The 13,109-nt window shown below is 31.9% G+C and overlaps 1 protein-coding gene across 3 annotated transcripts in view; it reads left to right on the top strand.

Moving 5' to 3' along the window:
• The window catches only part of KLHL4 (kelch like family member 4), a 116,403-nt gene that overhangs the window by 56,730 nt on the left and 46,564 nt on the right, over window positions 1-13,109 (top strand). For all 3 annotated transcript variants that reach the window (XM_081222733.1, XM_081222732.1, XM_081222731.1), the window contains exons 2-4: window positions 6,001-6,168; window positions 6,560-6,696; window positions 9,612-9,808. In XM_081222733.1, the coding sequence (XP_081078859.1) occupies window positions 6,001-6,168; window positions 6,560-6,696; window positions 9,612-9,808 (502 nt within the window). The remainder of the gene's footprint in view (window positions 1-6,000; window positions 6,169-6,559; window positions 6,697-9,611; window positions 9,809-13,109) is intronic.

The following is a 13,109-nucleotide window of genomic DNA, read 5'->3' as shown; positions in this document are numbered from 1 at the left end:
ATTAAACATTTGAGTAAAAAACTTAAGTTCTTAATAACTACACCACACTGTCTCCTCTCAAATTTTATTAATTTTTAAAATGCAATTAATGCAATATTTAATAAGTTTTGACATCTTGAGATTTTGACATTTATTATTGTTAAATACATATAGTTGCTTTCAGTAAATGTTTATAAGCTAATGGAAAAAATTACCTGACCTTATCATATTTAATTTTATATATAACTTACATTAGTTTTCTAGGACTGCCATAATGAAATAGCACAGACTTGATTACTTAAACAACATAAATGTACTTCCTAATAATTCTGGAGGCTAAAATTACAAAGGCAAATAAATTTTAGAGTTCTAGATGAAAGTGATTTCAACTTTGATGTCATCTTCATTTATCATAATTAAGTAACAACAAAATTTTAAAATATATTATCCCCAATATTAATAACTGATAAGCCTTCATAAATGGCAAAATGTTTTGGTTTTAATGGAAATATTGCAGGCATTTGCTTTGTATTATCCATATATAATATTTCCTTTCAACTAACAATTTGTCATTTACAACAGATGATATCTTAAAATATAATCACATATGATATATTAAAATATTTATTTCACACAAAAGAATACATTATTTCTTCAGAGAAAAATCTCTACCTACTATAGGTTTAGAATGTTGGCTTAATTTATGCCACTCAAGTCATTATATTATCTGTATGATTGTAAGTTTATATTATCTACATAGGTATCTTAGCAAGAAGAAGCTTTAAGTTTGTGATTTGCTTTTGAGATTTAATTCATACACTTCCAAGACTCCAAATGTAGTAAAGTTCAAGCTACAATAGCATTAAAAATGTTCATAAATTAATATCTTAATCAGATATTTACTGAGTGCCTTCTATTTGCCAGGAAAAACACATGGATGAAGCTTTAACAGCTCTCCAAAGGAGAGTCAGTACAAAAATTTTATTTAAGCAATAAGCTTGTCCCTTGGATTGAAGAGAGCAATTTTTCATATGGTCTAGCATCACCATATACAAAAAAATAGAAATTAATTTTCTGTGTAGTTTTACATTCCCTTAGTAAGAAAATGCTCTTCTGAGTTTTTGGAACTAAGTTAACACCATTAGAAGAAGTCTAAGTTTCCATTTAATCTCCATGGCTCACTTGAAAAAATGGAATTTACCAAAGAAAAACAGATAAAAATATGAAGCTATTTGAGAAATGCCTAAATATGAAGTTATGCTCTTTATATTAACAGCATGAGGTTCTGTGTCTTTACAACATTTGAACTAGGTTAAAAGGCACATTCTCTAAAATAACTGCATTCAGACTTTCAACTTCAGACTCAGAGGCTTGCCAAGAATGTCTTTACAAAGTATCTATATTTTAATTTTTTAAAGTTTATTTCCAAATTGCCTTCCAAAGTGACCTCCAAAATTAACGACACCAATTTTTTAAGGTAATGCCTTCCATTTTTTTCTCAAAGTAAATTTTTTACAAAAGAGTTTTACATCAAAAGCAATCTCAAAGGCTTATTGTTCTGATATCTGTTTCAATGCTGCTCAGAAAAACATAAGAAACTCAAGTATTCTCCTTAAAATTAAATAAAATAAGACTGCAGTAACTTCTGTGATTTCAGCACAATGGTGGATTAAGAAGATCCAGACCCTTGTCCTTTATGGAAATATCAAGTAAGCAACTACAGATTGATTTAAAAAGCTTCATGGGAGCTCTGGAAGCAAATTAAGGATATACAGCAGCCAAGTAAATGTCTGATCAAGAAAAAGTCACATTCAAATCACTAGAAATTTCATGGCATTTGTGCTTGCTCTTATACCAGGGTAACACAGCATAATTGGAAGAAGGCAACTTATTTCTTGATTTCCCCCTCAAGATACAAGAAATGAGTTGAATTTTAGGCCACATTCTGGTCTATCTGTAGGCTATGCAACAAACTAATTTCAGTATTGCCTAACTCAATGCTCAGATTAGAATAGCAGTATGGTTTGGATCTCAAGTTAGAAGCCATAAAAAGTAGGGGCAGGTACAATAGCACATGAAAATTGCAGGACTACAGACCCATGGATACCTTGGGGCAAGTGATTATAGTCAAAGGTATACAAAAGAATATCTAAGGTCTGACAAATAAGCAGAGGTGAGACTTAGAGAAATTATGATATGTATAAGCAAGTGTGTATATGTGAGATTGGAATAAAAAAAGCACACATGCAAGTCCACAGAGATTCATTCTCAGAAAAGTCCTGAGAATTCAACTTTCATGTTGGGCCAATTAGTGAAATACTTCCCCCACACAGAGCCATTATGCAAAGATTAGGGAAAGTGGCTGTTTTTCCAAATACCCAATTTTAACAAAAGATCACAAGGAAACATGGCTCATTCAAAAGGGAGAAAATAAATATCAGGAAACTGACCATAAAGAACAACAGATTTTTAAAATTCTAGACAAATAACTTAAACAACTTTCTTAAATATCCTCAAAGAGCTAAAGGAAAACACAGAAAAAAGAACTAAAAGAAATCAGGAAAGCAACATATGAACAAAATAAGAATATCAAGAAAGAGATAGAGATTACAAAAAAAGATGCAAACAGAAATTCTGGACATGAAAATTACAATACTGAATTGAAGAATTTATTAGAGGGCTTCAATAGCAGACTTGAACCAGCAGGAAAAAAACTGTGAATTTGAAGACAAGTTATATGAAATTTTCAAATCTAGAACACAAAGAAAAAAGAATGAAAAACAGTGAATGGAGTCTTAGAGACTTAAGAGCCATCATCAAACAGACCAATATATGCATACCTGAAATCCCAGAGAGAGAAGAGAGAGAAAAGGAGCAGAGACCTTCTTTGAAGAAATCATGATAAAGAATTCCCCAAATTTGAGGAGGGATATAGATTTAAAATACAGGTAGCTAAATGAACTTCAAATAGGATAAACCCAAAGAGACCCAAACACATTGTAATGAAACTGTTGAAAGTAAAAGACAGATCAGTTTTGAAAGCAGCAGAAAAGAAGTGACTCAACACATACAAGGAATCATCAATAAAATTATCAATAACTTTCTCATCAGAAACCTTGCAAGACAGAAGGCAGAGGGATGATATACATTTGTCCTTCAGTATCCATGGGGAATTCATTCCAGGACACACCACAGATACAAAAATCTGTGGATGTGTTCAACATGTGGAACCCAAGGATATGGAGGGCTGATTCTATTTAAAGTACTGAAATAGGGCTTCCCTGGTAGTGCAGTGGTTAAGAGTCCGCCTGCTGATTCAGGGGACACGGGTTCATGCCCTGGTCCCAGCAGAACACACATGCCGTGGAGCGGCTGGGCCCATGAGCCATGGTCACTGAGCCTGCGCATCCAGAGTCTGTGCTCCACAACGGGAGAGGCCACAGCAGTGAGAGACCCACATGCAAAAAAAAAAAAAAAAGTACTGAAAGAAAAGAAAAATATCAAATGAGAATTCTATATCTGTAAAAATGGTCCTTCAAAAATGAGGGGTAAATTAAGATATTCCCAGATAAGCAAATATTGAGAAAATTTATTACAACTAGACCTTCACAACAAGATATGTTAAAGGGAGTCCTTCAAGTTGAAATGAAAATATCCTATACAGTAACTCAAAGCCAAAAATTAATACATAAATTTCTCAGATAAAGGAAGATGCATGACTAATATAAAAACCATTATTATTAATATTGATTCATAACACCACTTTTTATTTTTCTACAGGATTTAAAAGTCAAAACCACAAAAAAGTGATTATAAATCTATGATAATGAGTACACAATACACAATAATGTAATCTGTGATGTCTATAGCAAAAAAGATGGGGCATAGTTGTAAAGGAGTAGAGTTTTTCTATGTGATTGAAGTTAAGTTGAAATCACATTAAAGTAGATTGTTATAACTTTAGGACATTATACGTAATCTCCATGGTAATTACAAAGAAAATATATAATACTGACAAATGGAAATGAGGAGAAAATCAAAATGTTTCACTACAAAAAAAAATATCAACTAAACAGAAAGAAAAGCAGTGATATGGAGTAAGGTACAGAAAAGCTATTATAAGACATACAGAAAACAAAGAACATAATGACAATTTTGTCCTTCCTCATAAGTAATTACTTTAAGTATAAATGAATTAAACTCCTCAATCAAAAGACATGGATTGACAGATTTTTTTAAAGGATTGGACTATATGCTGTCTAAAAGAAACTCACTTCAGAGTAAGTACATTCCAGAATGGAAAAAGATATTTCATGCAAATAGCAACCAAAAGAGAGCAGGGCTAGCTATATTATATCAAACAAAATAGACTTCTTATCCTGAGAACTTCTAATAACTGAAAGTTTTCACCCTTCAATCTACATTTCTCCATCTTCCCTTTCCCGCCCCTATTCCACATACAAGTGATCCCATACACACACACACACACACACATACACACACACAGGCATCCACATAGGAAATGAAAAACAAATATTTCCCAGCAAGAACTTCCCAAAGCATATTCCTCCTTTAGAATATGCCCATCTCCAATACATGCTGGAGTATACACAAGGACAGCTAAGATAATTAGATAATTAGATATTGAATGTTTGATTGACTCAATGTGAATCAAACCATTTATTGAACAGAGGAAAGTTTAGGATAAGTGAGTTCAGTGAAACCTGAATGCCTTCCATTCTATGGTGCCAAGGGATTGTTCCTTTCTAAAAATATAAAATAAAAAATAAGCAATTTTTAAGGATATTCATATCCTATTACCCTAATTGTCCATAGAGTATTGTGACAGAATGTCCACAGGAATCCTTAAAGGTTAAGAAGATTTGCAGATGGATCATTTATTTGAATTGCACAGACAAAAAGACAGTAATGTCACCCTGGGCCAATTGTCTTCAAAGAAACACAACCTAAATTGTGTGTGGGGGGGACCTAAAACTAATTTTAACTGGTGGGTGGAAAATGATGCTTGGAAGCTAGAATCATAACAAGAAAAGTATGTTCATCTTACCATCAAATTTTTAAGCTTCTACTCACTGTAATCCTCTATGTGCCTGTGTTAGTACTTAAATTCCACCATTGTATGAGGTTGAAAAGACATGTAAACAACTTTCATTATTGCAAATTCAACAGTCATCATCTTTGCCTAAACAGTCAAAGGGTACAAACTTCCAGTCAGAAGATGAATGAGTTCTGAGGATCTAATATACAACATGGTGACTATAGTTAACAATACTATGTTGTATACTTGAAAATTGCTAAGAGGGTAGATCTTAAATATTCTCACCACACACACACAAAATGGTAACTATGTAAGATGATGGATATTTTAACTAACCTTACTGTGGTAATCCTTTCACAATATATATGTATATCAACTCATCACATTGTACATCTAAAACTTAATGTAGTATGTCAATTATATTTCAGTAAAGCTGGAAAAATGATAAAAGATGGAAATATGTTTATTTTCTTGATGGGAATGACATATTATAAACAATGTTGTGGAAGTCTCGGCCTTGAGATTCTTCAAGAAATATCTCTGATGTGTAATGAGTACTCCATGGAGAAGCTTCAGAACATAATCAAATTTGAAAAGTATTTTGAATCATGCCTACAATTTCATGCCAAATGGCATAATTGTGATGCCAATAAAAATCAAAGAAAGAGGCTTGTATCTTGAAGTTTATGTTTGTGAATATAAAAATTAGCACTAGCTCTACCATTGAACCATGCATAGTCACATCCACGGTTACATTCCAGACATCAGTAGTAATCATGACACTTCACTTTAATAGAGGTTAGGGAGCAATAACAGTGAAACATTTAGGATTGGTGGGCAAATTTTAAGTTTACTTTAATTCTATTTATTTATTTTAGAAGTAGATGTGCCCAAATTTCTACTGGATTTTTGCACACCCACTAGGAGAAAATAATATCTTCTCACACTTATCCCCCTTTTAGATTAGATATGCAGCATCCTGAAGAAATGAATGTTAGCAGATCTGAGGAGCACTTCCATGCTGTAAACCATGCGGAACAAACACTTCATAAAATGGAGAACTACCTGAAAGAGAAACAATTGTGTGATGTGCTACTCATTGCCGGACACCTCCGAATCCCAGCCCATCGGTAAGTATCCTTATGCAGACAGATCATTTAATAACTATAGCTAGCATGAATGAGAAAGAATCAGTCAATTGATTACGAATTGGAGCATTGAGGAAAATAGATTTTTATGTTTTTATATTGAAAAAGTACTAGCCTATATGATCTGTTTCCCTGTGTGATATTTAGAAGAGCCAAACTTTAGAGAAATTGATGAAGAGAAACAGCCCAAATTGTCTAAGCAAAATCAACTTACTTAATTTACCGTTCTAATTTCACTACACTTTACAGAACTATGAAAGATTTATGCAGTAAACATACTCATCAGTGTTAAAAACTTACTGACTATATTTCATGTCTTTTTCAGTGAGATTATGTACTGATTTAACTTCCTATGAAACATTCCTAATTCCAGGTTGGTTCTCAGTGCAGTGTCTGATTATTTTGCTGCAATGTTTACTAATGATGTGCTTGAAGCCAAACAAGAAGAGGTCAGGATAGAAGGAGTCGATCCTAATGCACTTAATTCCCTGGTGCAGTATGCTTACACAGGTAAGTGCTTGGCGTGTATTAACTTATTCAGTCCTCACAATAACTCTATATTATATAGCCCACATTATTATTATTCTGACTCTGCAAGTGAGAAAATTGAAGGATAAACCAGTTAAGTAAATTTCCTAAAGTAGTAAGTGGCAGAATCAGTATTTAAATACAGTAATATGAAAGAGCAAGAGGTAAATAATATGCTATAAAATTTTTGACCATGAGAAAATAGAGCTATTTTAACACAAAGCTACAAAAGCATGTCTCTCTTTCTCTCTTGAGAGGTGTGGGTACATTCTTGTTTGGAAAAATGAGAGTGGAAGTGGGATATTCTAACTCTATAGATTTAGTCTCTTCTTTTGAAATAATAAAGTCATATTTAATCAAACTATGTAACAAAGGTAACAGGATGAGTTTGTGGGCCAAGAAATATTTATTTATTGATTTATTCATTCATTCCAACTTTATTAAGGAATAATTGACAAATATAATTGTAGATACTTAAAGTATACAACTTGATGATTATATATATATATATATATATATATATAATGTATATACACATATATATGTGTGTGTATATATATACACATACACGGTTATATATATATATATATATATATATATATATATGTATATATGTGTATATATATAGGAATGATTACCAAGATCAAGGTAATTAATTCACACATCATCTCATATAATTGACTCTTTTTTTTTGGTGAGACTGCATAAGATACACTCTCAGCAACTTTCAAGTATGCAGTACCCAATACTGTATTATTAACTAGAGTCACCATGCTGTACTTCTTATCCTGAGAACTTCTAATAACTGAAAGTTTTCACCCTTCAATCTACATTTCTCCATCTTCCCTTTCCCGCCCCTATTCCACATACAAGTGATCCCATACAGTATTTGTCTTTCTCTGTCTACCTTAGTTCAGTTAGCATAATGCCCTCCAGGTCACCCATGTTGTCACAAATGGCAGGATTTCCATCTTTCTCATGGTTGAATAGTATTCCATTGTGTGTGTGTATATCACATTTTATTTATCCATTCATGTGTCAAAGAACATTTAAATTGTTTCCATATCATGTGAATAATGCTGCAATAAACAAGCGAGAGGAGCTATCACTTTAAGATCTTGTTTATATTTCCTTTGGAGTGGGATTGCTGGATCACATGGTAATTATATATATATATATATATATATATATATATATTTTATTTTTAGGAGCCTTCATACTGCTTTTCTTAATGGCTGAACCAATTTACATTTTCACCAAAAGTGCACAAAAGTTCCATTTTCTCCAAAGCCTCACTAAGATTGACTATCTCTTCTCTTTTTTATAATAGCCATCCTAACAAGTATGAGATACTATCTCATTGTGGTTTTGATATGCATTTCCCTGATGAGTAGTGCTGTTGAGCACCTTTTAACATACCCATTGGTTATTTGTATGTCTTCTTTGGAAAAAAATTTCTATACACGTTATTTGCCCATTTTTAACTGGATTATTTGTTTTTGTGATATTATGTTGTATGAGTCCTTTACATATTTTGTATATTAAACCCTTAACATATATATGGTTTGCAGATATTTTCTCTCATTCTGTAGGTTTCCATCTCAATTTTTTGCTTCCCTTGCTGTGGAGAAGATCTTTAGTTTGATGTAGTCCCACTTGTTTACTTTAGCTTTTGTTCACTGTGCTTTTCGTGTCTTACCCATGAACTTATTGCCAAGACCCAAGGAGCTTTTATGCTATGTTTTCTTCTATGAGTTTTATTGTTTCATTCATTGAGAAATAAATATTATTCCTAATAACCAGGTCAAGTTTCAATGTTTACAGCAGGTGAATCTGAGAATAGTTCATACTTCTCTGAGTTTCATAAAATATAGGCAGGGCTCTCCCTTCAAAATCCAGGATAAGAAACAACACAAGAAAGTTTGCCAATGGGCTGGATCCCTTTACAACACATTTTAGAGGTTGAACCGAATACATAGCAGCTTACAGTTTTTATTATTCTTTTTTATGGTTATACAATCAGATAGAATTCATATTAAGGTATTTTACAAAGCAAAATTATAAAATAATACTTTATAGTTTATATAATCCATATAATATCATTCTTTATAACTTCCCTAAGCTTGGCTAAAACAGAAATATAGGTATATATCTTATCAAAATAACTTACAACATTTGCAATAATTCATCAATAACTCTTGCTTCAAAAATAATACAGATATATCAATATAAAGGAAACAGCTTAAATTGCTCTGATTTTGGTTTTTAAAAATCTTTACAGATATTTTTAAACAGAATCTGTTTTTTATACCTAAAAAATAATCATACAGGCAATTATTTAGCTGAGGACTCTTGGCAACAATTTATTTCTTTTAAGACAGTGCTGGACATTAAGTCCAGGGGTAATATTTGAGCAAAGTCATCCTTATCAGCTAATAAATACAGATTAAAAAAATGGACATATAAGCTTAATGTTATTTACCCAGACATTTTTCCACACAAATGACAGGTACCTGTATTGCCCATTGTATGATCCTTATACAATATGACATAGTACTTCTTGAGTCATAATGTAGACAGCTTTTAATATTAGATTTAGATGCAGGTCTAAGATGATAAAGAAAGAAGAAATTGCTTTTTGTTGCAATGGTGGTACTCACTGTTCATTTGCTACAGTTGTTTTTGATAATCTAGTATGGCTCCCTTCAGCCATCTTATTAGTGTTTGTACATACTCGCTTGCATATATTCACCTCAAAAGATATTCCCTGAATAGTTACTGTACACTAGAAAAAATAGCCCTATTAATGAAAGAAATTGAAAATGTTAACTATCTAGCATATTTATGTCTTACTTTACAGAATATAAAATCATTCTTTACTTTTTCAAACCATTTAGGTGTCCTGCAATTGAAAGAAGATACTATTGAAAATTTGCTGGCTGCAGCTTGTCTCCTGCAGCTGACTCAAGTCATTGAAGTCTGCTCCAATTTTCTTATAAAACATCTCCACCCTTCAAACTGCTTAGGGATTCGATCGTTTGGAGATGCCCAGGGCTGTACAGAGCTCCTGAGTGTGGCACATAAATACACAATGGTAAAATCAATTGCTTCATGTTAACTTGTAGTGATAATATATTAACACAATGTCTAAACTAATTATATGTTTACTGATATGTATTTGTGTGTGTGTGTGTGTGTGTGTGTGTGTGTGTAGAACCATTCCAAGGTAAAGATTATAATGTTGGGATAAAATTAAACAGCAATATAAATTTACATAATTTTCAAATGACTTGCACAAAATAGATATTAGATAAAAATATTTGTCTGGTTGAGCTGTACACAAGCAAGTTTCACATTTTCAAACTAAAAAGATTTAATTAAATCTCAGAGCTTGGAGAAATGAAAATACTGCCAACAATTAAACTGGACAAATGTATATTTCAAGTAGAATCCACAGTAACAAGAAAACATAATTTCTCTGATGTTTTTGTACTATTAGAACTTTACTTCATAAAGTTGTACAAATTATTTCTAATGAAATTTATTGGGTTAGCCAAAAGGTTTGTTCAGGTTTTTCATACGATGTTATGGAAAAATCTGAACGAACTTTTTGGCTAACCCAATAGGTATCATTCAATAAGTAAAAAGGTAATATTATTGAATCACTATTAACTGGAAGAGCTTAAAAACTATCAAAATTAGTAAATCAGACAATTCTATTGAATGGACTTTTTATTTCTTAAAGAAAACATGTTATTTCTGTTAAAACAACTTGCAGTTCAATTCTTTAATTAACTTAAAATCCCTCTCAATTCTATTAGTAATTATAATAAATTAAATGAACATGTTTGATGTGTTAATTCTTTAAAAGTTGCATGGGGTAAGACTATCTTTATTCAGTCAAGTGACAGTGACATGAAACATAGATTGTAGAGAGGCAAGTAAAAGTAGACAGAGGATATTAAATAAATCTTTACCATTCATGCTAATAATTCCCTTATGCAAAGAAGAAAGTGAACTTTTTAACCTCTGAAGCAGGGAACAACACAAGAGATGGATCTTTCTGTGAAACCAAATTAAAAGATAAATTTTCAAGCTAAGAAAATAGCTACATTTATTTAAGATTCAAAATTAAAGGCAAGTACATAAAAATGAACAATAGAGAATCACAACTAAAAACATTAAAATTAACAGTACAGTTTTAGAATTCAGATGCATATAATTAAAAAGTATTTCTAGAGTTTCATACAGACCTTAAATTTTTTAAACTTGTAATATTTGAATTCTCTAAAAAATTCTTGTAAAACTTCCCCTCTCTTGTTCCCACCCTTGGTCATTGTTCAAAATTTGAAGTTTTAAACATATTTCTGAAACAATACCATTATATGGAGAATCATATTATAATAGGTTGACATTTTAACATGTCATTTAATTATGCTATTTATATTCCTATGTCCTAAATATAGATGCTATATAATCTATAGGAACAGCAGTTCAAAGTTTAATCCTACCACAAATGCCAAACATGAAAACTTCCTGTTAAATTACTTAAATTCTTGAACTAACTATTAACAGTTTCCTGTCTGGTATCTTACTCTTGCAGACAAAACACATTCTGATAAACAGCTTGAGTTATTTTTGTTGCTCAAAATGAACTTGTCTTCCTTTTCCTATTATGTGACTGAAACTGAGTGTTAAAGCAGGATGTGCAAAAAAATGTAATACCGTTATCTCCTTTAATCCCTCTTTAGTTATTTTAGTATCTATTATAAATGCAGCAAAAGATGTCAAGATCTTGCTAAAATAATGCTTTTATAATACTGTATTGATAGTATAAAAATGCAAATAATTTTAATCTCTAAGAATAATGCTAAACTCTAAGGATTCAGTTACAGTCATTTGAATCATAAACTGAGTAAAACAGATTGCCCTTTCCAATCAATGTGATTGGGCCTCATCCAGAAATACCCTCACAGACACACTCAGAATAATGTTTGGCCAAAAGTATGGACGTTCCATGGCTCAGTCAAGTTGACATAAAATTAACCATCACAATCATATAAATAGTCTGCATCGATGAAACATTCAGCAAATATTCTATATTCATTGAATACATTTTGCAACAATGTAAGTGTGGATTTTAAAAATGAATACCAAACCAAGGGCACTCTCTCTCACACTCTTGTTGTTTTTTTTTTTTTTTTCTTTTCTTTCGTTGGAGAGTGGATAGAAAGAAGAATGAGAGATGGGGTCTTCCATAATATTTACACAGTTTCAAAGTTTACATACACTACCAGTAATGGGTAACCATAAGTTTTAGAGTGTTTTATCTTTTTCTTAACCCTTTCATAAAAATCACATCATTTATGAAAGGCAGTTGCAGTATCGAACAAAATGAAGTAGACCTAAAGGCATAGGTGTGAGTGCATACTTAGTCATTTACTGCACAAAGATCAAACAATTCACATAGCCAGTTTTCTCATCAGAATAATTCCACCTCCCACAAGATTGCATTGGTGATGACTTAATGTTTGTGAAAGAAATCTGTAAAGTGTGAAGTGCTGTACAAGTGTAATGTATTTTTAGTTTTAGTACTAGCTCCACCATTTTGCTATAGATGAGAGGGTTTTCAACCAGGAACATCTGCTATAGTAAAATCAGCAGTTCTCTCTCAATTACTTGCATTAGTCACAAGAGGGCTCTTTGTCTAAACAGGCAAGTTAACTTGGAATTTATGGTATCAGAGCTTCCTGATGGGTTTATCAAACTTGATGATTCTTGTATGGATAATTTTGCTATTAGGTTAACTCAGTCCCACAATGACTAAACTCAAGGGCACTGGTGGTTCATTAGCAGAAGTCTTGCCTCCTATAATGACTAAACAGAGTGGAGCTGAGGGAGTGATTTGATTTATCCGGATCCTCCAGTTATTCAGAGGCGGTCTTAAGCTGCTTCCAGAATATCTATTTATTGGGCAACATAAATTACCAACTAGACTTGCTTATATCAATTTCAGAAGTATATTTTATTGCATTGAAAACTTAAGATCTTTAATATGAAAAATGTTGGAAATGATAATTGTGTTATCAAAGAAAAATATATAACATTATAAATAGGAAAAATATAGTGGTGTTTTGATGAAAAAAATTGAAACACAGCTGCCTGAAATTTGATACTTGACAAAAATACAACACAAATGACAGAAGAGAGAATCAAGTTATAAAATATAAAAATTAAGAGATAGCCCCACTCCCCCTCAAAAAATAACTCCAAAGGAGTCACTTTGAGATTAACCTGACTCTGTAGAAGTTTATCCATAGTAAAATAACTTTGCCTTGGTTAATAGAAGATCATGCTTTTTTACAAGAGAAAGGAGTTTTTAATCAGTCTCTTTT

This window comes from Mesoplodon bidens (assembly GCF_964165515.1).
Source record: "Mesoplodon bidens genome assembly, chromosome: X".
NCBI lineage: Eukaryota > Metazoa > Chordata > Mammalia > Artiodactyla > Ziphiidae > Mesoplodon > Mesoplodon bidens.
Note: the sequence above shows the minus strand (reverse complement) of the source record. Positions and strands in the feature narration are given on the sequence as shown.